The sequence below is a fragment of the Dipodomys spectabilis genome, unplaced genomic scaffold, assembly GCF_019054845.1.
Source record: "Dipodomys spectabilis isolate Male_0828 unplaced genomic scaffold, ASM1905484v1 ptg000190l, whole genome shotgun sequence".
Classification (NCBI taxonomy): Eukaryota; Metazoa; Chordata; class Mammalia; order Rodentia; family Heteromyidae; genus Dipodomys; species Dipodomys spectabilis.
Genome location: NW_024870867.1, coordinates 5900091 through 5925136, shown reverse-complemented (window position 1 = coordinate 5925136; position 25046 = coordinate 5900091). Strand labels below are relative to the sequence as shown.

The following is a 25046-nucleotide window of genomic DNA, read 5'->3' as shown; positions in this document are numbered from 1 at the left end:
TTCCATTGGAGGTCATTGCATTTTTCTTTAAGCAACAATTTTTGCCATGCTGGTGAGTGTACATTTTATTTTAGGCACCTTATTTTGCCTTGTATGTGAGTTCATAGTCCCCGTACAAAGTTTTTGGGTCCTAGATTCCTGTGGGTGCGCAACACTTTCTGGACATTGAAGAAGGAGGTCTTTATCATAAGCTGTCACTCATTCGGTTGTCTCAGAAGCTATGAGCGCCTGCTTATTTCATGTTGAGCCTGCGGTCACTCCCATAGTTTCAGCAGGAGATTGTGTCCTATGTTCAGGTTTAGACAAGTCCATTCTTGGTGTATGGGCAGCTATGTTGGCACTAGAATGTGAAACAATCCCAGAATAGTCCTGTTTAGCATGAGGTTGTCACACAATCCTGTACCTGGAGCTAGGGGTACATGCCTCATCCACAGCCACCTGCATGTGGTGAGAACTGAAGGAATTTCCCTGGCTCTTGGAAGAATTACCATAGAGGGACAAGACTGACCTCCAGTGTGACACCTACTCCCACCAATGCTTCACTATTATGTCAGAGCTCAGAGGCTAAAAGAACTAGCAAAGCACTAGGGCAGGTTAAAACCTACACTGCTATTGGCTTCTTTCTAATAGGATCTTGTCCCTGTGTCCCCCCAACACTATTAACATCAAGCCAAATCAGGTGCCAGTGGCTCATGCTTACAATTCTAGCTACTCAAAAGACAGAGATCTGAGGATCATGGTTCAAAGCCAGCCTGGACAGGAAAATCCATGAGACTTTTATCTCTAACCACCAAAAATCCAGAAATCGAGCTGTGGCTCAAGTGTTATAGTGCTAGATTTAAGAAAAACAAAAGTAAGAGACAGTGCCCAGACCTTGAATTCAAGCCAGGATCAGAGCACACACACACACACGCACACACACACACACACACACACACAAGTAAAGCTGGTCTATCTTGTGATACCCCTACCCCTGTGAATGGACTCATCCATCTTCTCATGTGGTCCCTAAATACACCAAGATGACACTAAGCTGAGTTGCATCTGAGTCTTGTGGCTATGGGGTATGTACAGGCTCAGGAGCATTCCCAGGCTCACACTGCAGTAGCCCTTGGTGTCAGCCAAAACACCAGTCCATCCCACCAGAGCAGATGACAGGGGCTCCAGAGTACTTTAGAGTCTCTGTGTGTTACTACTGACCTCATATAGGCTAGGTCTTACCACAGGGGTCCTGACATGGAATTCCATGGCCAAGTTCTGTGTGAGCTTTGATGCCCAGTTACCCAGCAGGTAGGGGGCTACTCCCCTCTTCCTGCTGCCAGAGGTGGGGAAGATATGGTATAGGTTGTCACATAGCTGCCTAGCCAAGGCAGGCTGAGTGACTCAGTTGGTGGTACTGGCACAGGGGCAGAGTTTAGACGTTCTGCCCAACATTTGGTTTTCCTATCATGAGCTTTGGTATGGAATTTCAATTCTAGTGCCTGCACTTAATTCCTTCTTTCTCCACCAGGTGAAAAATGGCTCTCCCCAGGTTGTTTGGAGGGGTGAGACAGGCAACTTTCTCCTGTCTTCCTTCTTCCTTCTTCCTTAGGGTACAAAAACCAAGTGATATGGTTTCTCCCCTACTTTTCTTAGCTGTTATGAATGTTGTGAGATGACTCGGTGTATTTCTGGAGAAGAGATCACTGGAAAGCATTAGCTGCTGTTTTGTTCCACATCTGAAGCTAACCTTACAAGCATCTTATTACAGCCTAATGGGTTCCAAGAAAACAGTTGTCAGGATTAAATTTTAGCAATTCATGAATCCAGTCTTCTGCTTTTAGATAGTTCCATGTAATTATTTAATAAAAATATCATTTATAATAAATCCTAAATGGAATCTACACGTACACCTTTCTTAGCTCACTGTAGCCGAATACCAACTTTCCAAAGGAAAATCAACTATGTTCTTTATAAACTCATTTCTTCTTGAGTGTGTTCCTATCTCTTTTCAAACGAGAATTAAAACTGTTTCTTAATCCGCCATTCTCTTGGGCAGGGTGATGCCATCAAGCTAGATGGAGGCAGCAGATGGAACTGAAGAAGTAGCATGCTGTTAGAAAGTTCTAGGTTTTAATCCTCCCTTAGTTAAACGCATTGTCCAAGTACAGCTTAGCAAAAGAAAAATCCTTTAAGCTTTTCTAAACCTGGTGCCTCTGTAAACTAGACTGATCGTGTGAATTGATATAATAGATTTAAACCTCCTTGATTAGTGCAAATTCATAATAATAGTTTAATGTTTAATTATTATAAATTTCCTTCTAATTCTAGTTTCAGAAGACTTCATTCTTTCCAAAATATGTTATTACTTTCTTTCAGTCGACCAGATATTGCAATAAACATCTGTAAATGTATAAGTTGGAATGAAGGTAACTTTGTGGTGTATTATTTACATTTTTTAAATTTTATTTTATTGTTATGATGTTGTACGGAGGGGTTACCAGTACACGAGTAAGGCAGCGAGTACATTACTTGTCGATCATTGTTACCCCTTCCCTTCCCTCCCCTTCCCTCCCCCACCTCCACACTCCTATCCCCAAAGAGAAGTTCAAGGACAAGGAGTAGCACATTGCTAAGTGATCTCCAAAATAATAATAATAATAATATAGTGATAATGGTACTATTAAAATCCAGAGTGAATAAATGTATTACATAAAAAGGTTAATTGAAAATGAGGTTTTAAAAAGCCATTCATTCCAGCTAGAAGTAAAGACAAGTATTTGTGAATTCAGAAACCAGTCCTGCAGACTAATTGGTCACTATTGCCCCCAAGTGGTAGAAAAATTCTTTTTTTGGAGACTAGACCCTAGTAAGCTTCAGGAGAAAAAGCATCATTTCCACACTTTGCACCTAAGTATATTCTGCCCTTCTTGTATCATTGCCACCAAAGACCTGATCTTCATAAAATGGAAAAGGTCTTTGTTTTTTGCTGGTCGTGGAGCTTGAACTCTGGGCCTGGGAGCTGTCCCTCAGCTCTTCAGCTCAAGGCGAGCACTCTACCACTTGAGCCACAGTGCCATCTCCGATTTTCTGAGTGGTTTATTGGAGAAAAGAGTCTCACAGACTTTCCTGCCTGGGCTGGCTTTGAACCGTGATCCTCATATCTCAGCCTCTTGCGTAGCTAGGATTACAGGCATGAGCCACCAGCTCCCAGCAAGGTCTTTGATTTTTATACCCACAGTTCCAAAATATTATCCTGTCAAAAGATGAGATCTATAACTTTATTTTTATCTCTACCCTAAATTTTCCTTTAATAAAAAAAAGTTATGCAGGCAGCATGACAAAAATGAGCACAGAGAGAGTTAAAGTAAAATAATTACCTGGAAGTACTACATTATTCAGCCTCGAGAGTTATAATGAGTGCTGCTCATTTGTCAAAGAACGTTATATCCCTCCATGGGATTATGACAATGAAACTTGTATTACTGTTAGCACATGGTAATTTACAAAAAGTACTGTTGTTCAGATACCAGCTCTGCCACTTACCTGTTCTAAGATATGTACAGAAAATTATCAGTAGATTACAATCCTCAGCTGAATTATAGGGAAGAATTTAGGTGACGTGTACATAAAGTGTAACTAAGAACCTGGCAAGCACTCAGTAAAGGTATATTACTACCACTGAAGGGTTAAAGTATTTGAGGCAGTGACCATTTGTTGCTTAAGAGCAGAGCAATACGTGGTGCTAAACCACCTGGTTGTGTGCCTTTATAAAACCTGCAAATCCTTAGCTCGGGGCTCTCCTCCTGGGCTCCGCAGTGTCAGAGTAGGACGAGGCCCGAGCTGCAGCCTGTTTAAATAAAAAGCTGTAGAGTCTGACTCTCGGTTGTCTTCTTGGTGGGGGTCCTGCGACCTTGGCATACTACTACTACTACTACTACTACTACTACTACTATTTTACTGAAATACTTTCCCTAAACCTAAGAATTAACCTGATATCATTACAATTAGAGTAACATATATTAACCTGAACCTGTAAAGAACAACAAAAAATTCTACAAGAAACTTTGCCCACCGTTATAACTATGCTTTGTGATGTTTCTGGTTTGAAAAATATCAGTGCAGAATCAAGGGAAGACATTCTCTGAGTTGTAAGTCTAGATCAGGCAGTCATGGTGCCTTCTTTCTGCGGCTCTAGGCAAAGCAATTAAGCCTACTTTTAGCTCTCCGAACTCACACAGTGCTATAAAGAACGTGAATCAATCAATGTTTGTGGGAAATGGACTAAAATACAAAAATCTGTATGTTGACACCAATTATAACTTCATACAATATAAACTATAAAGAGTGGTCTGCTATTAATTTTAAGTAGCAAAAGGTATTTTTTGTAACTAGTGTGGCTATTTCTTCAGTTAATGTCACCAAACTTAAACTATTACCTGACTCTTCTATAGCAAATTGTCTCAAGTAACCAGTACATCTGTACCCAGGACACTGAAGGACTCTAAAAGTGTCTTGTGTGTAATCAGAGATAGATTGCATAATGCCCTATGTGTAGCACAGAACCCCAATTCTTTGAAATGGGAGCATTAGCCAAATGGCAAGTTGCTATGAACCACAATGTCAGCATCTTTCACAGAATTCTAATTCAGTAGCCTGTCAGAGTTATTTCAACTTCTCATAGGTGGCTTGTCACCATCTCTCTCAGGATTTACAGTCAAAGAATCTTTTTTTTTCTTTGGTCGGTCATGGGGCTTGAACTCTGGGCTTGGGCTCTGTGCCTGTGCTCTTCAGCTCAAGGTGAGTGCTCTACCGTTTGAGCCACAGCGCCACTTCCTGTTTTCTAGTGGGTTTTTATTGGATATAGTCTCACAGACTTTCCTGCCCGGGCTAGCTTTGAACCATGATCCTCAGATCTCAGCCTCCTGAGTAGCTAGGATTATAGGCATGAGCCATCAGTGCCTGGCAAAGAATCTTTTTAATGTTATCAGGAAGCCCAGGTTACTCTCTGTTAATGGAGTTAAAACTTCCTAGATGTAACTCAGCTCCATGGCTGGTTGGATTTAGCACTGAGATCCAGAAATAATAGCCTACATTTTATGGTACCCCCAGTCTCCTAAATAGGCCCTAGAATAGATTCAAGTTGTAAATACAGCCCATCCTGTAGCATAAATAGATACCTTGTGAACAGCTTATCTTTTGCTAATAGCTTATCTGCCAGTAATCATATAATCTCAAGCACAGGTATTTTTATGGCCTCATCACTTTAAAGTCAATAAAATGCAGGTCCCCTGAGTTATTTGGTTTTAAAACACCTCAGTAGAAATCAGAGTGAAGTGCAAAAAAACTCTTCTTTTTGATACAAAATAAACCCAGAATAAAACAGAATGGTACCAATTGATAGCAGATGCCCATGGAAGTGGTCTCTGGCTCTTCAACTCCTAAAGTTTGATATCCTCTCAGGACTCTCAGTACATGGGCCTTGGCAGGATGTGGGGTGAACAAGGAATGAATATTCCATGAGCTATTTGTTAATTTTCCTTTGTGTCCCCTTGTATTTCAGTCATGACCCTTTGAAAATAGCAGAAACAAAGTGGGATAAATGGAAAGGGACTTACTTTAAGTTTTACTGCAACTGAGCAAGAGCACCAAAGGAACTCTGAGTGTGATAGTGTCGATGAAGAAAAATAAACGCTTCTTCATCTAGACATAGTGGTCATGCCTTTGGTTCCAACTACTTAGGAGGCATAAGTAGGAGGATTTCAGTCTGAGGCTGGACCCAGGTTAAAACATGATACCCTACCCTATCCTAAAACAACATGAGTCTGGAGCCATGCTTTAAATGGTAGAGCACGTGGCTAGTAAGTTCAAACCTCAGTATAATCTGCCCTCCAAAAAAAATCGGAGGAAGAAGTTTGTGTTAATGTGATAAGCTTAAAACCTTTAATGAGAACATTTTACTATGTGTCTATTAAAGAGAATATTTAGACAAGTTATTTATTTCATAATAAAAGGCACAATGAGTGATGATAGGAACTCCAAGCCTCCATTATTAAAAGCATGTCCTTGCCCTGACCTGCTGTGTGAAACTATTGGCATCATAATTTCTCTACCCACAAAACAGAAATCTTAAAATAGGAGTTTTTCAATTCTAGAAACATTGAATGAGAGAGTCTACATAGTAAGTGTTTCACACTTTTGAAGTGACTATGGACATTAGAAAATTTCTTCCAACAGAATACTCAAGAAGTAATTTTCCTTCTTGGGTCCTTCAACAGGAGTCAAAATGAAAGGACTGGACCATGAGCATAAAAGCCCCTCTCTGCTGAGCCATTCTGCAGCCTCTCTTCCTCTGAGACAAATGAAGATTATGCTGAAGTATACTGATAAACAGTGATGTGGTTAATAATTTCTCCAAAACCCATAAGCCAAGTCTTTTTCCAACCCCACTTCTTTTTTTTGCCACATTATTATTTCTTCCTGTAACCTTTGTGGGCTTTTCAGTAAAGGCACACCTCAACTCCAGGAAATAGAAAACCTGTCAGGCTTAATCTTTTGGTTATTTTATGAGCCAGTACCTATTATCTGGCTCTGTTGAGAGTACCAGTTATTGCTTATTCATTGTAATAACATCTTACATAACATTACAAGTGTCAAGTCCTCTATGCAACTCGGATGATGTGATAAAATTGTGGAGTTATGAAGAAATTAGCCAGTGAAAGGTCAGAAGAAAGGTTCCAAATGATTTTATGATGTTCTTCATGCAGAGGAAGCTGAAAGCTACCACGTTAATAACACAAATCAATGAGGCTCAGAAACCACCATTCAGAGCTATTCTTAAACAAGCTAGAAATGCAGCCACTTCCCTGGGTCCATAGTTCATAAATCATCCGCAGTGTTCTTGTACTTCAATTACAATGCTTCCTTCCAGAATCTAGTTCTTAAAAACCTGACTCTCCAGAATCATTTCCCAGAATCGTGTTTTTACAGCCAGGTTCATGTTCCTGTAAGATCTTATTTTAGACTCTTGGAGACAATGAGGAATTTATAATGTTAGAGAAACTTATGGTTACTTTTCAATTTTATAATTCTGTAATGTTCCTCTTCGAAATGGAATGTCAAGTCTCCCTTTTGACCTCGTGAACCTGTTAGAACTCTGATCATCAAATTGAAGGAACTACTGGAAAGAGGCCACACATATTTGCTGTTCTGTATAACTAATTTAAAGTTAACTGGGTAGATATATGGAGAATTACAACACTTCCCCTCCCAGAAACCTCAGGTGAAATTAAAAATTTCATTCGGCAACTCATTGGTTTTCTGTGGAATTTGGAAATACTTCATCTGGTTTACTTTCCAATCTCTTAGTTTTCATGCACCAATTATGTATGTGGATAAACTCTAGGAGAAATATATACAAAAAGAAAATTATGCTGATCTAAAATATGCATGATAAGATTGCCAGAGAAAGAGAAAAAAGCACATGCAGATGTAAAATTATTTCCTGTGTTTGTTTCAGAGTTCTCTAGTCAACCACTCCACACTCCTTAATAGGAAGTATAGAAATAATCGGGTAGGAAAATGTCCATTCCCTTATGTCCCTTGAAGAAGGATTTCCCTCAATCTTCAAGTCTGTGTGTGGAATATTGTCAGTCCTTTGCTTCAGTGCAGATTTCCAGGTCCCCAATAGTTCAACATAATTAAGAAACAGAGATACAAGTTAAGCCCAAAGGGACGTTCAAAACTCCTCTTCTACACCCAGTACTTTTATGAAAGAAATCGGCAAAAAGAAATTGTCATGTAATGGAATAAAATGTCTAAAATCAGGTCTAGAGAAAGCAATTTTAATTCTATTCTCCCATGACTGATGGAGACATAAGTGTGAATGAGACACTTGACTTCTGCTTGAGTATTTTGTAAAATAGCTTAACACCTGGAAATAGAAAGATGAATGCTCTTTGTAAAGAGTATGAGTTTTTGTTTCTTGTTTTTTCTTCCGGAAAGAACGTTGGTTCTTTCTACCAGCCTAGAGTCTCTGAGATCAAATGCTAGGCACCTATCATTGCTCCCTTCTAGTCACCCTCCAGGATTTCTCCTCTTTCGTCAGGTCCCATGTCTGACCAGTTTGGCAGGGCTGCCTCCATCTAAAGGGAAAGCAGATAATTAAATCAGTGCTCTTACTCCAAGCAATGCTCTCACAGCATAATAGTTACATTGGGATGGATCCAAGTACAGATTCCTCGGCTTCACCCACCCAAATTTGATTCAACAGAGGTCTGTGAGCCTGAATTTGTAGCCAGTATCCCCATGTCATTCTGATGGAAATGGTCCTCAAAAGTCATTCTTTGGAGTTTCCTGCCTGTGCTGGCTTTGAACCATACTCCTCAGATCTCTGCCTTCTGAGTAGCTAGATTACAAGCATGAGCCACCAGTACCTGGTCAGTCTCATATTTTTAATAGATGCAAGGAACTCCAGTAAATATAACTAATTCTCTGCTGATTGGCATTTAGGATTGTCCATCTTGTGGATTTACTAACAATTCTAATATAAACAATTTGACCCAGAGATAACTCTGCTCGTGTGTAGGTACCTACACTAGTAAGATAAATTCTCAGATAAATTTCTAGGGCAAAGAATAATGCACACTTATGTATAACTATGTTTTATACACATGATATCTTGAGAGCTGCTGCCAACTTTCTGTCAATGGCAGTACACAAATATCTGATTATCTAGATCTTTGCCAAGATCATCAAACTTATTATTAAACTTTAAGACTTCTGCCAATCAGATAATTTGCAGAACTTCTCTGAGGTAGTTTGAAATTGAATTTGTGTCATTGTAGGTGAAGTTAAACTTATTTACATTTGAAAGTCACTTGCATTTCAACAATCATCTGCTCATAAATTTGGATGATATGATTAGATCATTAGTCCCTTATTAATTTTTCACAGTTCATTTTACATTAGAAATATTCATCCATTGTCTTTAGCTGCAAATTATTTCCCAGAATGAACTTGGATGTGTGTTGGGGGGGGGTGTATTTGCAATGTAAGAAGTTTTTCATATTTTTTGAGTTTTTCTTTCTTAGCTCACAGTACTTTAATAAACCAAGTCTTCTTTGTGGATCATTACTCCAAAGATCTTTATCACTTCAAAGTAATAAATTCTATTTCTACTACTAATCTTATTTTATTTGCAAATTAAACCTATGGACTATAGGCTATCATGCTAATGTTCTGCAAATTGTAGATCTAATTTTGTTTATTCCAAATGGACATACAAGTGCACAAACACGATTTATGAAATCTTTTCAAAACTGCTAAGAGATACCATTTTATTATATGGTGGATTTTATGTACATGATAATCCTATTCCTTTGTTCAGTTTTCCTATGCATATGAAAATGTCATTCTATTTCCATTATTAATGTTTTAACATACGTTTTAGTATCTGTGATTAATATTGAACAACTCTATAGCTCATTCTACTAGACCCTACCTCTGCAAGATACGTACTTTTAATGCAAACTTTAGAGTCATTTTTCTAATTTTTAAAAGTATAAATTTTTAGTGTTCAATGGAATCATGTTAACAAATAAAATTAACGCTATTAGCATACTTTGCATTTTAAACTATTCTATCCATTGTCATACTCTGTTGGGAACTATGGCAAAATATTTTTTACTGAATAATTTATAAACAACAGAAATGTATTGCTCACATTTCTGAAGACTAGAAATCCTAGACCAAGTTACAATCAGCTCCTTTATCTGGTGATGACTAACTCTCTGTTTTATTGATGATGCTCTCTTTGAGAAGGATGAGAATACAGTGCAAATGTACGGAGATGCAAAAATGAGTTATGCCTACTATATAACTAATACAATCCAATAATAAATACATATTTTTATAAAATGCTTTCTAGTGTGACCCATCATTGAAGATAAGAAATTAAAAGGAATGATTCCCATTTTAAAAAACACCATACTATAACAGTCATGTTTATTTTCACTTGTATAAATCCATTATGTTCCTTGTTCATATTTTTGGTGTTCTTCTGTGGCTAACATCTGGATTATACAATGTATTTTAGGGCATTATTTTATATTAAAAATTGTGTTTCTCCAATTATATTTTCCCATTTTGTGTGTATGCACCAATATGATTAATGTCCAGATAGTTTGTCTTGCCACCTTCCTAAATCAACTTCATTAATTATAGTTATAGTAGATTTTACTTCCTTTTTTGTTGGTCGTGGGGCTTGAACTCTGGGCCTGGATGCTGTCTGTCCCTCAGCTCTTCAGCTCAAGGCGAGCACTCTACCACTTGAGCCACAGCGCCACTTCTCATAGTAAACTTTAAAGTTGTTTCTCTTGGAACTGTTATGGATCAATCATTTTATTCTCAAATATCTTGTCTCCAAATTTCCAACTTTAGTGTCTTTCATTTCTTCTGATTATCAGTTGTTCATTCTGATGTTGAGCACAAATGATGACAATGGACATGCTTACCATTCTGATCATACCTTATATCAAGGGTTCTGCTGATCAATATGACTTATCACTGTTGGTATTGACCTTGCTCACCTGACTGGGCTAGTATTTCTTTGATCTCTACATCCTGAGGTTACTTCTTCTCCCTTTCCATAGGATATTTTTTTGAAGGAAATCATTATGTATCAGTCACATGTAATGAGGAAAGGAGCTATGCTTTGCCTTCTTGAAAACCAAATATCTACATGAATTATTTAGAATTTTCTGCATAGAATATTTGTCTTGTCTCCTCATTTATTGAGTTATAATCATCTAATATGTCAGATGTTATGGATATTTATTGTACAACTGGGTATTAAACCAAGACTTCTTATTTTGCTGGTCAATTTGTTTGAACTTTGGTCATTGGATGTTCTCAATTCTTTGGCCTTTCAACAAACCTTAATCAATATAGGCTTGATTGTTTCTTTGTTCATTGGACACTTCATTACGTGCTGGTTCTCTATAATATACTTCATGTTTCTAATATTATATGCTTTTTTCCTTGCTTTTGTCTTAAAAGACTTACATAATTACCTTTAAAATATAATATTTCATAGCCAGGCGTCAGTGGCTCACGCCTGTAATCCTAGTTACTCAGGAGGCTGGGATCTAAGGATCATAGTTCAAAGCCAGCCCAGGCAGGAAAGTCCATGAGACTCTTATCTCCAATTAACCACTAGAAAACCGGAAGTGGCGCTGTAGCTCAAGAGGTAGAGCACTCACCTTGAGCTGAAGAGCTCAGGGAAAGCGCCCAAGCCCAGAGTTCAAGCCCCACGACCAACAACAACAACAATAATAATAATAATATTTCCACAATGGGCTCCCCATCTCAATACCCTTAACTTAATCACATTTGCCTTTTGCCTTATGAAGTCATATTCACATGGTTGGATGATTTGAACACAGATCTCTGTGAAGGATATAATTCTGTCAACCTGCATGCTGTTGACCAAATATGGATGTCTTTCTTAAAGTCTCATTTGGATGAACAATATAGCTTAAAGTTCAGCCTCTGTTATTTCCAAACTGTGTGTTTTCTTACATTCTAAAATAGAAGGTTTTGCTGTTTTCTTTGTCAGGGGCTTAATGTTATTGTTTTGTAAAAGAAAGGTGTTCAGCATAGAGCACATCTCTCCTCACACACACAGTACATACATATCTAACACATGCAGTGCATATACAAGCATATAACACACCTACACGTACACACATAGCAGCATGACTACAATGTTTCTTCCTGCCACACTTTGGGACAGGTGACATGATTTTCTTCCTCCCTTCCATATTTCCCTTGGAGGAACTTGACCATCCCTAAATGGAGGTACTTACATCCATGGAATTTAGTTTCTTAATTTCTAGAAAAGATGGCATTCTGCAATTTATCAGTTTTGTCTTGTTCATGTGGAAATTATATCTTTGCATCTCTGAACACAAAAAGCGGAAATCTCCTTTGTACAAGTATTTGGTGACAATACAGCAGAAAACTTCACAAAAGAAATATGCTGAAAACAGAGAACACTGTTTCCATAAAAACTCCATTTTATCCCACAAATCAAATCTTAGTTATCTATTTATTCTATTCTAGATTGGAGTCCAATACAATTTCATTTGGAGCACTAATGTAATTTATTTTATTGTATAGTAATTCATTTCTTATAGTTGTACTGGCTATACTGGCAATGCTTCAGAATAAAAGTGAAGCATATAAACTTCATTGGATTTAAACAGATCATTTTCTGAGAAATAGAATTCTATTTCTCATGTGAGATTGTGTCCTTAATTCATGGGATGTGTGTACATACACACACACACACACACACACAGAACCAGCGGCTACAGTGGCTACAGTTCCTTTTAACTATTTGTTGTTGTTGCATTGGTACCTGGACTGGAATTCAGGGAATGCTTTCATTTGGCTTTATTGCTGAAGGCTGGTACTCTTATTACTAGACCTACACCTCCACTTCTTGCCTTTTGCTGGTTACATGGAGATTAAAACATTCACGGAGATTTTTGCCCTAGCTGCCTTTGAATTGGGATCCTCAGACCTCAGTTTCCTGAGTAACAAGTTACAAGAGTCAGTCAATAGAGTCTGGCTGCAAATTTGTATTTTACTTGGTAAATGATTTCATGATGAGTACAAATTCTATGCACTCTAGATAAAGTTATGGTGAACAACAACAAAAGGTACTTTGAAATATTATAAATTCCCTTTTAAGGTAAGGACATTTACTGTTGGACTATAATACAATGATTTGTTTTCAAATTGGTTTAATACATCAAAAATTAACTATGACAATGGCAAAGATAACATCTATATGTGACCAGATGTCCACTGAACACTCCTGGTTGGATTTGCCGATATAATGTACACTGCTTGAACTAAAAGTTCCTTTTGAAAAGCATTTCATTATAATATTAGAAGCATACTAACTCAGACTCTTAATAAAATACAATGACTAAATTTAAGTCAAGATTTCTTAAATTTTACTAAGAAATCCATTATTTTGTATACTTCCTGTTACATGTGTCTATCTTTTTCTCAAATTTCCTCTAAGGAATGTGGAATGTAGAACGTGGGTACCCTAACAAAAGTAGCTCTTAGTTTTTACCCTCCAGAGCCAAGGAAAATGGAAAACTACTGCTTAATTTCCTTACTACTGGACCTTCTCCTCCCCAGCCCTGAAATCTTTTTATTTCATTTTATTGTAAGGATGATGTCAGAGGGGTTACAGTTACATAAGTAAGGTAATGAGTACATTTCTTGTCAAACATTGTTACCCTCTCCCTTGTTTTTTTCACTTTCCCTACCCTCCCACTCTTCCCTCCCCAAGTTGTAACATTCATTTCCAACATACTGTCTTGTATGAATCGCTGTTGCATTGGTTTACTCTTTGGCCCTTGTTATTCCCTTTCTCTTCCCCAAAATAGATAAGTGGCCCTGAAATCTTATTCCTTAGCTCCTTCCAAGTCAATTGATAAAATAAGAAATAGCAATTTTTGTCTCCCCTCAAACAGGTGGCTGGGATGGAAATCTTTGCTTATGTTCCTGTAGTTCTTTGAATTTTACTGCAAATAAATATTGATGATATTTATAGACAGGTCTAAAGAACACAAAACTATACTGCATTCATAATATCTCAAGAATGAATTCTGTGTAAATGGACTCTCAGGTTGAATAATGGATTAGACACAGAAAGGTAAGGAGAAGGACATGTTTCCGTTTTTATCTGAATCTTGGAGCACTAAGTACATAATTAGAAGCAAGTACATATATATAGATATATGTAATAACTTTGAAGTTTATGAGATGGAATCAATAGAAAAGACTCTACAAGAAGTCAAAGATGGCTGAGCATCGATGGCTCATGCCTGTAATCCTAGCTACTCAGGAGGCTGAGATCTGAGGATCATGATTCAAAGCCAGCCTGGGCAGGAAACTCCATGAGACTCTTATCTCCAATAAGCTACCAGAAAACCAGAAGTGGTGCTGTGGCTCAAGTGGTAGAGCACTCTCCTTGAGCTGAAGAGCTCAAAGACAGCGCCCAGGCCCAGAATTCAAGCCCCATGACCAACAGAAAAAAGAAAAAGAAGTTTATACTTCTGTAACAGAGGGTGCTGAGAAAACAGTCACTCAGAAATGGCTTCATAGGACATTTTAAGTATTTGCAAGTTTTCAAGTTTCATAAGGCTGTGGGTTTCTATCTTTTCATGGTTTTATACTATCCAAACTATTGTGGCACATGTACTTTCATAAACTGTTGTCTTTCCTGTTACCTTTATGTGTTAGAGAAGGTGAACAGATATAGCCAATTTTACTGACTGCATAAATGATCTTGATTCTTGACTAATTTTACAGGTCATCCAGATTATGTTTCAAATTCTCATACCTCCTTGTGTGCCCTGTCTTTTTGTACCATTGCCTAGCCTACAATCATCTTGCTCTCTTTTATTGCATTTTTTGTTTTGCTTTTTCATTTTTATTGTAAAGATGGTTTACAGAGAGGTTACAGTTTACATAAGTCAGGTATTGAGTACATTTCTTTTTTAACAGTGTCACCTTTCCCTCATTTTCTCCCAGTTTTCATCTTGCTGTTCTATAAGGAAAATTATGTTACCCAAGTTTTTTTTACTCATTATTTTTCAGCAAATTTTATTGTTGCTTCTCATATGCAAATTATTTCAGATAAACTGTAAAATATTATGATATATTTAAAAATATATCTAGTCCTGAAACACTTAGTTGAAGCCAGTTATATTATTAGTTCCTATTTGAAATTGCAAACTTTTTAAAGTCAAATGGAAGTGAGTTTTCATATATATATTTATATTGTTTATTTATACAATTTTTTATTTATACAATTAGGCCAAGCCAGTTATATGTGCAAATTTAGAGTCAAATGGCCTTATATGTTTCTATGCAAATTTAACTAGCTATTTTATGATAATCAAAATGTCTATATCATTGGTAGATAATGTGATGTAACTGCTTTCGCAAAGCAGTTAAGTCATGAATTTTCTGGCTTACATGAAACCGCGTGACATTAATAAGTTCCTCTCTTTGGATTTTTTGACATATATCCTCAAGAGTCCTTTCTGGTAGAATGAAGTTGCCATTTCCATTTGCGAGATATGAATGATATACCTGTAGAAACATCTCATATTTAATGTCTTATGTGTTTATCGGTGCTAGATTATCTAGCTTTAGCAGGATGGGAGAAGAAGGAAGTGAAAGAAAACTAGAATGGACAAAGTTCTAATGTCCTCCATGTCATAATTTTGCCTAATGTTAAATTATACAAAACTGATTTAAGTTTTGGTTAAATCCCACAATTACATTTAGTGACATTGCAAACATTTTTTTTCATAAAGTATGTGTGCACTTTCAGCTCTTACACTTTAGAATGAGGTATTTTCCTTTCCCAGTTTTGATGGTAATGTAAAAACATTTGGGCTTCCCTGGAGCAAGTGTCATGAATGAATTATAGTAGGCCAGGTTCTAAGAGTTCTCTTATCTTTAAATAAAAAAAATTGTCTTCTTTTTTCCTTTGCAGTTTCTTCTTTGTGGTGTATGTGGAATATTGTGCGCCAAAAAAAAATCAGGACTTGTCGTAAGTTTTTCCTTCTTGTAAGTTTTTGCCATTTTTGTGTTGTGCATTGAAGTGTTTGAAATATAAGAGTTCAAAAGCAAACTTGATGATTACCAAGTACTCTTGCACAGAAAGTTACTAATTTAGAATAAAAAAGAGACTGGAATATCCTAGGTTTTTTGTTTCAAATACAACTAGTATTAAAGTCTATGACAAAACAGCAACATTAAAAAATCCCTTTGAGATGCTCTTTAAATACATGAAAATGCTAACTTGAATTTCTGCTGTGGATGAAAGTCTCCCTGATTTTCTACTAAAACCCTCCCAGGCAATCACCTGAACTCTTCAGTGAACTGAAGGTAAAGTCTGAGTCAATGGGAAACTTAGCTGGGTTAAATATAAAACTGGCCTTAAGGATTACTGGCTTTCTTTGACTGAAGCTAATTTTGCAAAGCACCAAGACTGCAGTGTTGCTATGGTTATATATTTAATTCTTGGAGATTTATTTTGCTTCATTTTATTATTGTGAGTGCACACATAACTGCATTCAGATGTTTTCCGTGTTAGGGAGCATGCACCTGTTCACTGCGGCATTGGCCAGAGGAAACCCGTGCGTGGCAAAGTGCCCTTCCATGACATTTTATGAGAGTTTGCAAAGAAGTAAAAAAACATGGCTTATTTTATTGAGTCCTGGAGGAAAGATCATAAACCTTTACAAACTGGTAAAATCCATGCTACACAAGGCCTCCAGGAAGTAACTTTTGACATTAAAAAGGAAAAGGGTGGTTAAGGGAGAATCCTACTATAGGAGCAAGGCCAAGAACAAGGAGAACTACAGTTATTTCCACTTTACTCCTTTCTTTAATCATGCTATTTTCCCCTCATAGTACTAGGGATTGAACCCTGCCTTCTTCCTTAGTAAGCAGCTACTCTACTACTTAAATCAAACCCCTTCCCCCAAATATTGGAGGATATGTTTAGATGGTATCTATGATTCTATCATTCTTTGGACATGGCCTTCACTCTTTCTACATTTTTCCTCTACCAAAATTCCTTATGGATGTCTATTTAAAGATGGAAGGAAGGAAGGAAGGAAGGAAGGAAGGAAGGAAGAAAGGAAGGAAAGGAAAGGAAAGGAAAGGGAGGAAGGGAGGGAGGGAGGGAGGGAGGGAGGGAGGGAGGGAGGGAGGGGCAAGGAAGAAAAATGAAAGAAGAATCAAAGCAAGGAAGGAGGGAAGTATAATAATGTTTCTGTTCTGTTTTTCTAACTCTCTTCTAAATTTTTAGGGCCTGAAGATTTTAGAAATTATAGATGGATGTGAGTTATGTCTATCTGTACAAGGGTATAGCATCTTCTATACTTTTCCATTAACGGAAAGGATTCCATTGATGGCATTAAGCCTCAAGCAATCTATAGTCTCCCATCAGTCTAGAACTAGAACCTTCTGCCTGGTGGAATTCAATAATTGTATATGGTTATGAACTTGCATACAAAATTTAATGTCTAATTCTTAGGTGAATTAAGAACATATGTTAATGAAGTACCATGCTTTTAAAGAATTAATGAGAATAGCACTGTGCAGATGTGGGTTTTCTCGTGAGGGAAAATTAAGACTAACAGTAATTCATTATTTGAAGGCTAGAATGCAATGTTTCTTCATATTTTCTGAGAATGTGTAAACTATTAAATGTATACTCAAGAAACAGCATACTAGCTGTCAGTTATATTCATAATTGGTTAATTTTACTTTAAATTGTGAGTTATGAGCTGCGATTTGAGGGAATGATTTGGTAGCCAATTTTCAGCGTTTTACTTAATCTAATAAAAAATAGATTTTACTTCTCCATCAATGGTTTTCAGCTCTGATGGAAGTACTCAGACAGATACAATTAAGTAAAGGGGGAATAAGTTGGAGAAATTGAACCAACTACCATATCACTACCTTTCTTCCTTGTGCTATTTCATTTATCCATAGAAATATTCCTGTGGTTCTTTCACTCATACATCCATTTACATAGGAACTCTATGCACTGAGCTGAGATGCATATTGCCAATAAAGCCTCTAAACACTGATTAGGCCAAGTTCCTTTTTCCCAGCCATTTAGCGTTCTCTCTCTCTCTCTCTCTCTCTCTTTCTCTCTCTCTCTCTCTCCCTCTCTTTATAATGTCATATTGACTCTTTGTCTCTTTGCTTTCACAAGATCACAATACCCTCAAGGGAAATCATTATAAACTATTTGTTTTTCTGCAATGTCAGCAGCTGCCTCATTAGGGCTAGCAGATGCTAAATAAGCACTTGCTAAACTCAACTGTAAACAACAAATAATACCTTATAACATACAGGTGAATGCTAAAGTGAGTTATAAAGCTGTCTTCCCTGGGGAACTGTAGTAAAGGAGTTAATCTATGAAGGCTAGGAAGCCTTTCAGGAAAGATTGAGACTTGCATTTTGCAAGAGTCCAAGGAAAATGGGAAATTGTTTCCAAGGAACTAAAAATATCCTTGAGGGGCACAGGGAGTGGGGAGGAGTGGGGAGAACAGGGTACATTAATATACAAGGAAGGTTAGGAGTAGAGGTGTAGTGGTAGAGTACTTGCCTAGCATTCATCAGGCCTTGGGTTCCATCCCAAGCAAGCAGGTGTGGGGATGCATGGGAAGAGGTGTTTGCTTACTGTACTACAGAGAATAGAAATAAGATTGGATGATTAAATTACTATTACCCTAGAAGACTATAGGAATGAGTTAAACCTGTTACCCAAAAGCAAAAAGATTAAAATTTTTTAAATATTCAATTGAGTTTCTCACAGTAAGTGCTTACAGGGCATTTATTATGCAGAAAGCATTGCACTTCATTCTGCACAACTCTGTAAGTACAAACCTTTGCTTTTCCAACAATGAGATCAAAAATCAAAGCTTCAGTACAAACTTATTTTTGGAATACTTATTGTGTATATTTCATTGTGGTACCACAGAACGTTACAAAAGATTTGTAAGATAGAAGGCCAGCTCATAGGTCGTTTAGAAGATAGATATTGAAATAAACACTTAGGGAACAGGAGAAAGGATTTAACTAAATTTCCTGAGTTTGAACAATAGGAACTTATAAATATTCAAAAATATGTAAAACTAGTGACAATTCAATGAGAAGATATTTAGATACTTGGGAAGGATTGACAGGGCGAACTGGATTTAGGTCAGAAAATCCCTAAAGATCAATGTTACCTGATCACTATTCCTTTTTTTCAAAATATGTATTAGTATCTCTCTCAGAGGAGCACTAAGAAAACTAACATTTTTGTTATAGTTCCTAGCATAGGAGCATACAATAGTTATTAAATAAATATTTTAATCTGAATCTAGCTAAAAGATGTGTTTACTTCAGAGTTCAGAAGATATCCTTGACTTCAACTTCTTTATTTTCCTTTGTATTCTGGAGGGCAGAGGTGTTCATTTGGATTGAATTAAGGAACTTGCACTTTTGAGACAAGCACGCTACTACTTAAGCCACACCTCCAGCCTTGGTTGCTTTCAATTACTTTGTAGATAGGATCTTCCTGTATTTGCCACAAATTAACCTCCAACAGTTATCTTCTTACCTCTACTCCCCCATCCCACCCCATCCCCCCATTCCACACCCCCCCCCAGAAGGGACTGCAGTTGGACCTTCATTCCGCTTGTTGTTTTTTTTTTTTTTTTTTTTTTGCGAGGGGGGGGGGGTGGGGGGGGGGTGGGGGTGGGGAGGGAGTCCGGTCGTGGGGTCTGAACTCTGGGCCTGGGCGCTGTCCCTCAGCTCTTCAGCTCAAGTTTAGAGCTCTACCACTTGAGCCACAGCACCACTTCCGGCTTTTTTCTTTTTGCTTATGGGGTGCTTATGAGGAATTGAACCCAGGGCCTCAGGCATGCAAGGCAAGCACTCTACTGAGCCACCTTCCCAGCCCCTCCCACTTGTTTTTGAAGTGATATCTTGCTATCTTCTTTCTCTAGGCTAGCCTCTAGCTATGATCACCTTGCTTTTGTCTTCCCAGTAGTTGTGATTACAGAAATGAGCCACTATACCAGCTTCTATTTCCAAAACACTGCCTCCCCCTCCTTACCTCTTTGAAACACCAAGAAGGTGTCTCTCTGTGTCTCTGTCTCTCTCTGTCTCTCTCCCTGTCTCTCTCTCTCTGTCTCTGTCTCTCTCTGTGTGTGTGTGTGTGTGTGTGTATTCTGGTCCTAGAGCTTGAACTTAAGGCCTGGATGCTGTCACTGAATGTTTTTGTTTTTGTTTTGCTTAAAGCTGTAACTCTACTACTTGATCCAGAGCTCCATTTCTGGCTTTATTTTAATTTTTTGGTAGTTAACTGGAGATAAGAGTCTTATGGCCTATCTTGCCTGGGTTGATTTTTAACTGGAGTCTTCACATCTCAGCCTCCAGAGTATCTAGGTTAACAAGAGAGAGCTCCAGGTGCCCAGCACCTTCTGTGTTTTGTGGCTTAGCAATCCTTGACATGTGACAGCACTGGGGCATGGGGTTCTGGGTGGTTTTTGTTGTTTGTTTTTTTTTTTTTTTTTTTTTTACCATCCCTACATTAATGCCCCCTTTCTTTTCCTTACTAGATGATCCTCTTTTCAGCCTGTTGTATCTGTGGACTCATTGGAGGCATCCTCAACTTTCAGTTCCTTCGGGCAGTCACAAAGAAGACCTCATCCCTGTACCCTCTGCATCTGGCCTCCATGTCTCTGGCATGCATTGGAATTGGGGGCTGCACGCTGTCTTCCTGGCTCACGTGCCGCCTAGCCAGCTATGAACAGAGGAGGATGTTCTCAGAGCGGGAGCACTCCCTGCATCATTCTCATGAGATGGCCGAGAAAGTGAGTTTTGTGCCTTTGCCTCCGCTGCTGTCCCGAGATGAAGACTGCAGTCTAGGTGAAGCAGCTTACAAGCTTAGATGAAAATTTGGAGGGGCAAGATTGTATAAGGTTGGCCCTATTGGGATAAGAAAAGCATTTTCAATTATTTTGCGTGGGTTTTTCTTTTTCCTCAGCCATTTATAGGTACACCTATTTTCAACAGAGTTTCGTCTCCTCTCTGTCTATTCAAAACCACATTTCCTAAAATAGCATTTCATAAAATATTGACTACCTTATAAATATGGATTCTGATGTATTAGACTGAGACAAAACTCACAAACCAAATACAGTCTCCATTCAGTATCATGCCAGCTTTAGAAATCACATGAATTCCTGTTGCTAGCTCATTCTTATGCCTGTAAGGAGATGCATTTGATTATGTAAATCAGATCTTTGGGTACAAAAGGGGCTCTTTTATAAGGCTACAGAAAGTCTTGTCTATCAGTCCAGATATTACAATTCCTATAAACCTTCACTTAAGTCTCATCTAGACACATGCACATTTGTATACCTTCACTTAAGTCTCATCTAGACACATGCACCATTGTATAGCTTCGCCTGTATTTTAAACAATGGTCCTTGCATAATTATTTAAGGCAAAAAGTTAAAATAATTGTACATGGCATGAGAACTATGTGTATTTCCATTACATTTTGTTGTGCATTTCTTAGTTCAATGTCTGCTAGTGGAGCTATTAAAGAAACTGGATTGCACTGTAAAATGAACTCACTGATGACCAAATTACATTTTGTTGAATATGTGGAAGTGAAATTGTACCGCCACAGAGTAAAATAAATAGTAAGAAGAGGTACTACTCTTTCTTTTAATTTATTTTGAAATCTAAAACATGTAGTTTATATGTGGTTGCTTTGTTTATAATCTATAGAAGAGAGGAGAATTTCTAAAATTATCCCAAGAGGGCAATTTTAAACAGATCTATAAGTATTTTTAAACAGATCTATGCATGTTCTTCCAAAAAATAATTAATTATGTAAATACCTAGCTGATAAGAGGTAGGTCATAAAAATACATGATCATTCTATATTTGATTACTGGCTGTTTGTGCTCTATAATACTAGTTTGGTTTAACTTTTTGTCTGTAAGTTTGTGCAATATTTATTGTATACTTGTTATATTTACATCAGAGATTGAGGGCTATTGAAATAACCGACTTGCCCAGCTGCCCGGTGGTGCCCCCGACACCAGAGTTACCTACAAGGTACGCTGACTCCCAGGGAGTTATCCTGTTGTGATGTTGCTGTACAAAGCACTACCTCCTTTAGGAAGCCATGACACCAGCACATCGGTCTAGACTGATGTTGTCATGTCACTCCTCAAAGTATCTCTTTCCTAAAGGCTACTTTGAAGAGTTGACATAAGCCTTCATGGCAGAGTCTTGCAGCTTGAAAGCTGGTTGAGTATTAAAATATTCAGCCTGCCTATAAGCATCCAAACAAAAATCTGCTTGGATGATTCGTAATTCCTCTTATTTTTGTCTCCCCTACATTCTAATTCTGTTGAAAATCATTATTCATAGACCAGAGTTTTACTTTGAATAATAGACGAGTCTGGATAAAAACAACGTATCTCTATCATGCCACAATTGTGTGAACACATAGCTAATGTTTTACACGAATCTAGTAAGCAAACAAACAAAAATCTGGCTGGGCACTGGTGGCTCACACCTGTAATCCTAGCTACTCAGGAGGCTGAGATCTGAGGATCACAGTTGAGAGCCAGCCCCGGGCAGGAAAGTCCATGAGACCCTTATCTCCAATTTACCATCTGAAAACTGGAAGTAGCGCTTTGGCTCAAGTGGTAGAGCTTTTACCTTGAGCTGAAGAGCTCAGGGATAGTGTCCAGGCCCAGAGTGCAAGCCCCACAACCAACAACAACAACAAAAAGCTGCATAGAATGTTTCTTCCAGTCAAATCATCTGAGATGACAGATTTTTAATTTCCATATTTCCAACTGCTGAAAAAATTGTTGATGAGCTTGGTTTATTTGAATCATAAAGTTGGAAATACAGTAAGTCGTGTAGTTACCATGGTCCATTCACTAGACGTTTGTCCAGAGTACAAATCCACGATTAGACCAGCCCAAATTAAGAGGACACTCTTTTTGTTTAGCAGGACGTGCCTATTTGCAAATAAACCAGTATGAACCATCCATTTGAAAACTAATTTCTACTGTTATATCATATGAGTAATTTTGCTGTCCATGTTGGGATAAATTTAGTTAAGAAAATTTTATTAAGAAAATTCTTGGAATGTAGTGCTGGTGGCTTGTGCCTATGATTGTACCTGTTCTGGAGCTGAGACTAATACATTTTTGTTCTAAGCCAGTCCAAGTAGAATAGTCCACAAAACTTTGTTTCCAGTTATCAAGGAAAATACTGGACTAGAGGCTTGGTTCAAGTGACAGCCCTGAACAAGGAAGCTGAAGAAAAGTACAAGGTTCTAAGTTCAAGCCCCAGTACCAGCACAAAGAAAGTTCTTTTATTTATTTTTGTAATTTTAAGTCCAGTTTTCTTTAAATCCTGTAGTAAAATACATATACCTTAATCTTTTAAGGCAAAATTTCTTACAGGAAGGAAAATAACTTGTTTATTTCTGTATCCATTAAGAAATTTTCCCGGAAGTAGTATGAATAACAAAAGATGTTTGTGTAAATATCATTGATGGTTATTTGAGGGGAATGATCTCTGATTATCTTCCCATCAGTTTCCTAGCAACAAATTTACCAATCCAATAATTCCAGTCTATTTTCAGACATATTTTCAGCCTGAGCATCTCCAAATCTACACTTGATCTTAGCCAAAAGGCTGAGAAGCGATGCATCTCCAAATCTAAACAACATAAAACCAGCTGGGAATGAGACAATTGAGAAAACAATTTCTGCTTGAAACACATTTTGATTTTCTTTTTGTTTATTTTAACTGCTCTTTTGCAAATAGGCTTGTTCGAGCGTGGAATGATGCTGTCAACCTATTGTTAGATAATTTTGCTGTCATAGTTATATGGTGTACTAAATATGATAAATATGAATGGGCCTCATATCTCATCACCTTTTATTGCCTAAAGGAAGACTAATATTTCATAAATGATGAATTCAAAGCTTCTAATTTTTATTAATGGTTTTTTATAATTGCAAATGGGATTTAAATGTTATTATTTTCCTACTTATTGTTATTGCCTTCTCATGTACTTTTCTTTGTTAATTTCTTAATAATTGTTCCCTTGAAAACATACAATGAGCTTTCACTGATTTCTTTACATTTTACTATATAATAATGCTATTAAAAACTAGTAACAAGAGCTTTCTAGCTGGGCATCCCAGTGCATACATGTAATCCTAATGCCCAGGAGGCTAAGACAGAGGATCTAGAAATTGGGACTAGCCTGGGATATGTAGTGAGATCCTGTCTCAAACATAGTCTTTCCTGTTGTGATTTTCTAATGATGCATAATTACAAATAAGCATTGATCCCTTTGTGAGTTCTAGTCCACAGGCTAGATGTTTCTCTGCTACTTGTAGAATGTGTTAGCATATTTATGACATGTTCCCCAGAAGCTGAACACTGGGAAAACTTGGGCACTTAATCACTTTATTTCTAGTTAACTTCCTCCAAAATAGAGTTGAGTGAATAAAAGGCAAAATCAGGAGTGTGAAGAGAGAATGAACTGATTTTGTGAGTAGAAGATTTCAGTCCAAAAGACTGTTACTTTCAGCATGATCATATGCTATAGTAAGATGCCATGAAATTCTATTTCCTCAAATACATCAATAGTATCAGTTCATGAGATTCCTCTCAGCACCCCAAAAAAGATTTCTCCATGCTTGTAACTTCAGTTTTGCTAACCTAATAAATAAATCCATGCCTTACTCTCCATTTTAGTTAACTCATATTATTTTCCTAACAGGAAATGACAGACAACATGAGCAATGGAAGACCACAGCTGATATTTAATGGAAGACTATAAGAATCCTTTGTAAAGAATCGAAAGTGTTTTAAGGTGTTTCGTGAAGCAAACAGATCTACCAAAGGATCAGGAGATAAAATTTTTAAAAATTCTTGCATTTACTTCTATCTCTCCTGAGCATCCAATGAAATTACTTTTCCTGGATTTTGCCTCTCTTATTCTCCAGCTTTTTCTCTGGAGAAACAAACTTTCCAGAAATGCTCTAGTTTAGACATTTCAACGGAGATGAAGTGTTCCTATGAAGATGTTTCAGGAAACCATAATAATAATAAACCAATGTGAGATTCACATTCTATAAACATTATTTGACTAGCATGAGTATTAGATTTGTAATTCCATATTTCATATGAGTAATTGAAAAATAGAGATATCAAGAAATAACAATACTTTATTGATGTCTTTGTTTTGAAAGACAGATGGCTTCAAGAATGCCACAATTTAAAAAAAAACCTCAACAATGCCTTGTTATAATAACATTGTACTTATTTTCAATTTGTGAATGAAATATATTTCATAATTTATTTGTATATGGCAAAATCATAAAACATAAAAAGGGATTTTT

General features: G+C 37.3%; 1 protein-coding gene across 2 annotated transcripts in view; it reads left to right on the top strand.

The window, feature by feature from the left end:
- Tmem196 (transmembrane protein 196) overlaps positions 1 to 24484 on the top strand; it is a 48333-nt gene extending 23849 nt beyond the window's left edge. For both annotated transcript variants that reach the window (XM_042695844.1, XM_042695843.1), the window contains exons 2-4: positions 15572 to 15628; positions 20208 to 20462; positions 24425 to 24484. In XM_042695844.1, the coding sequence (XP_042551778.1) occupies positions 15572 to 15628; positions 20208 to 20462; positions 24425 to 24484 (372 nt within the window). The remainder of the gene's footprint in view (positions 1 to 15571; positions 15629 to 20207; positions 20463 to 24424) is intronic.
- Positions 24485 to 25046: the final 562 nt, after the last annotated feature.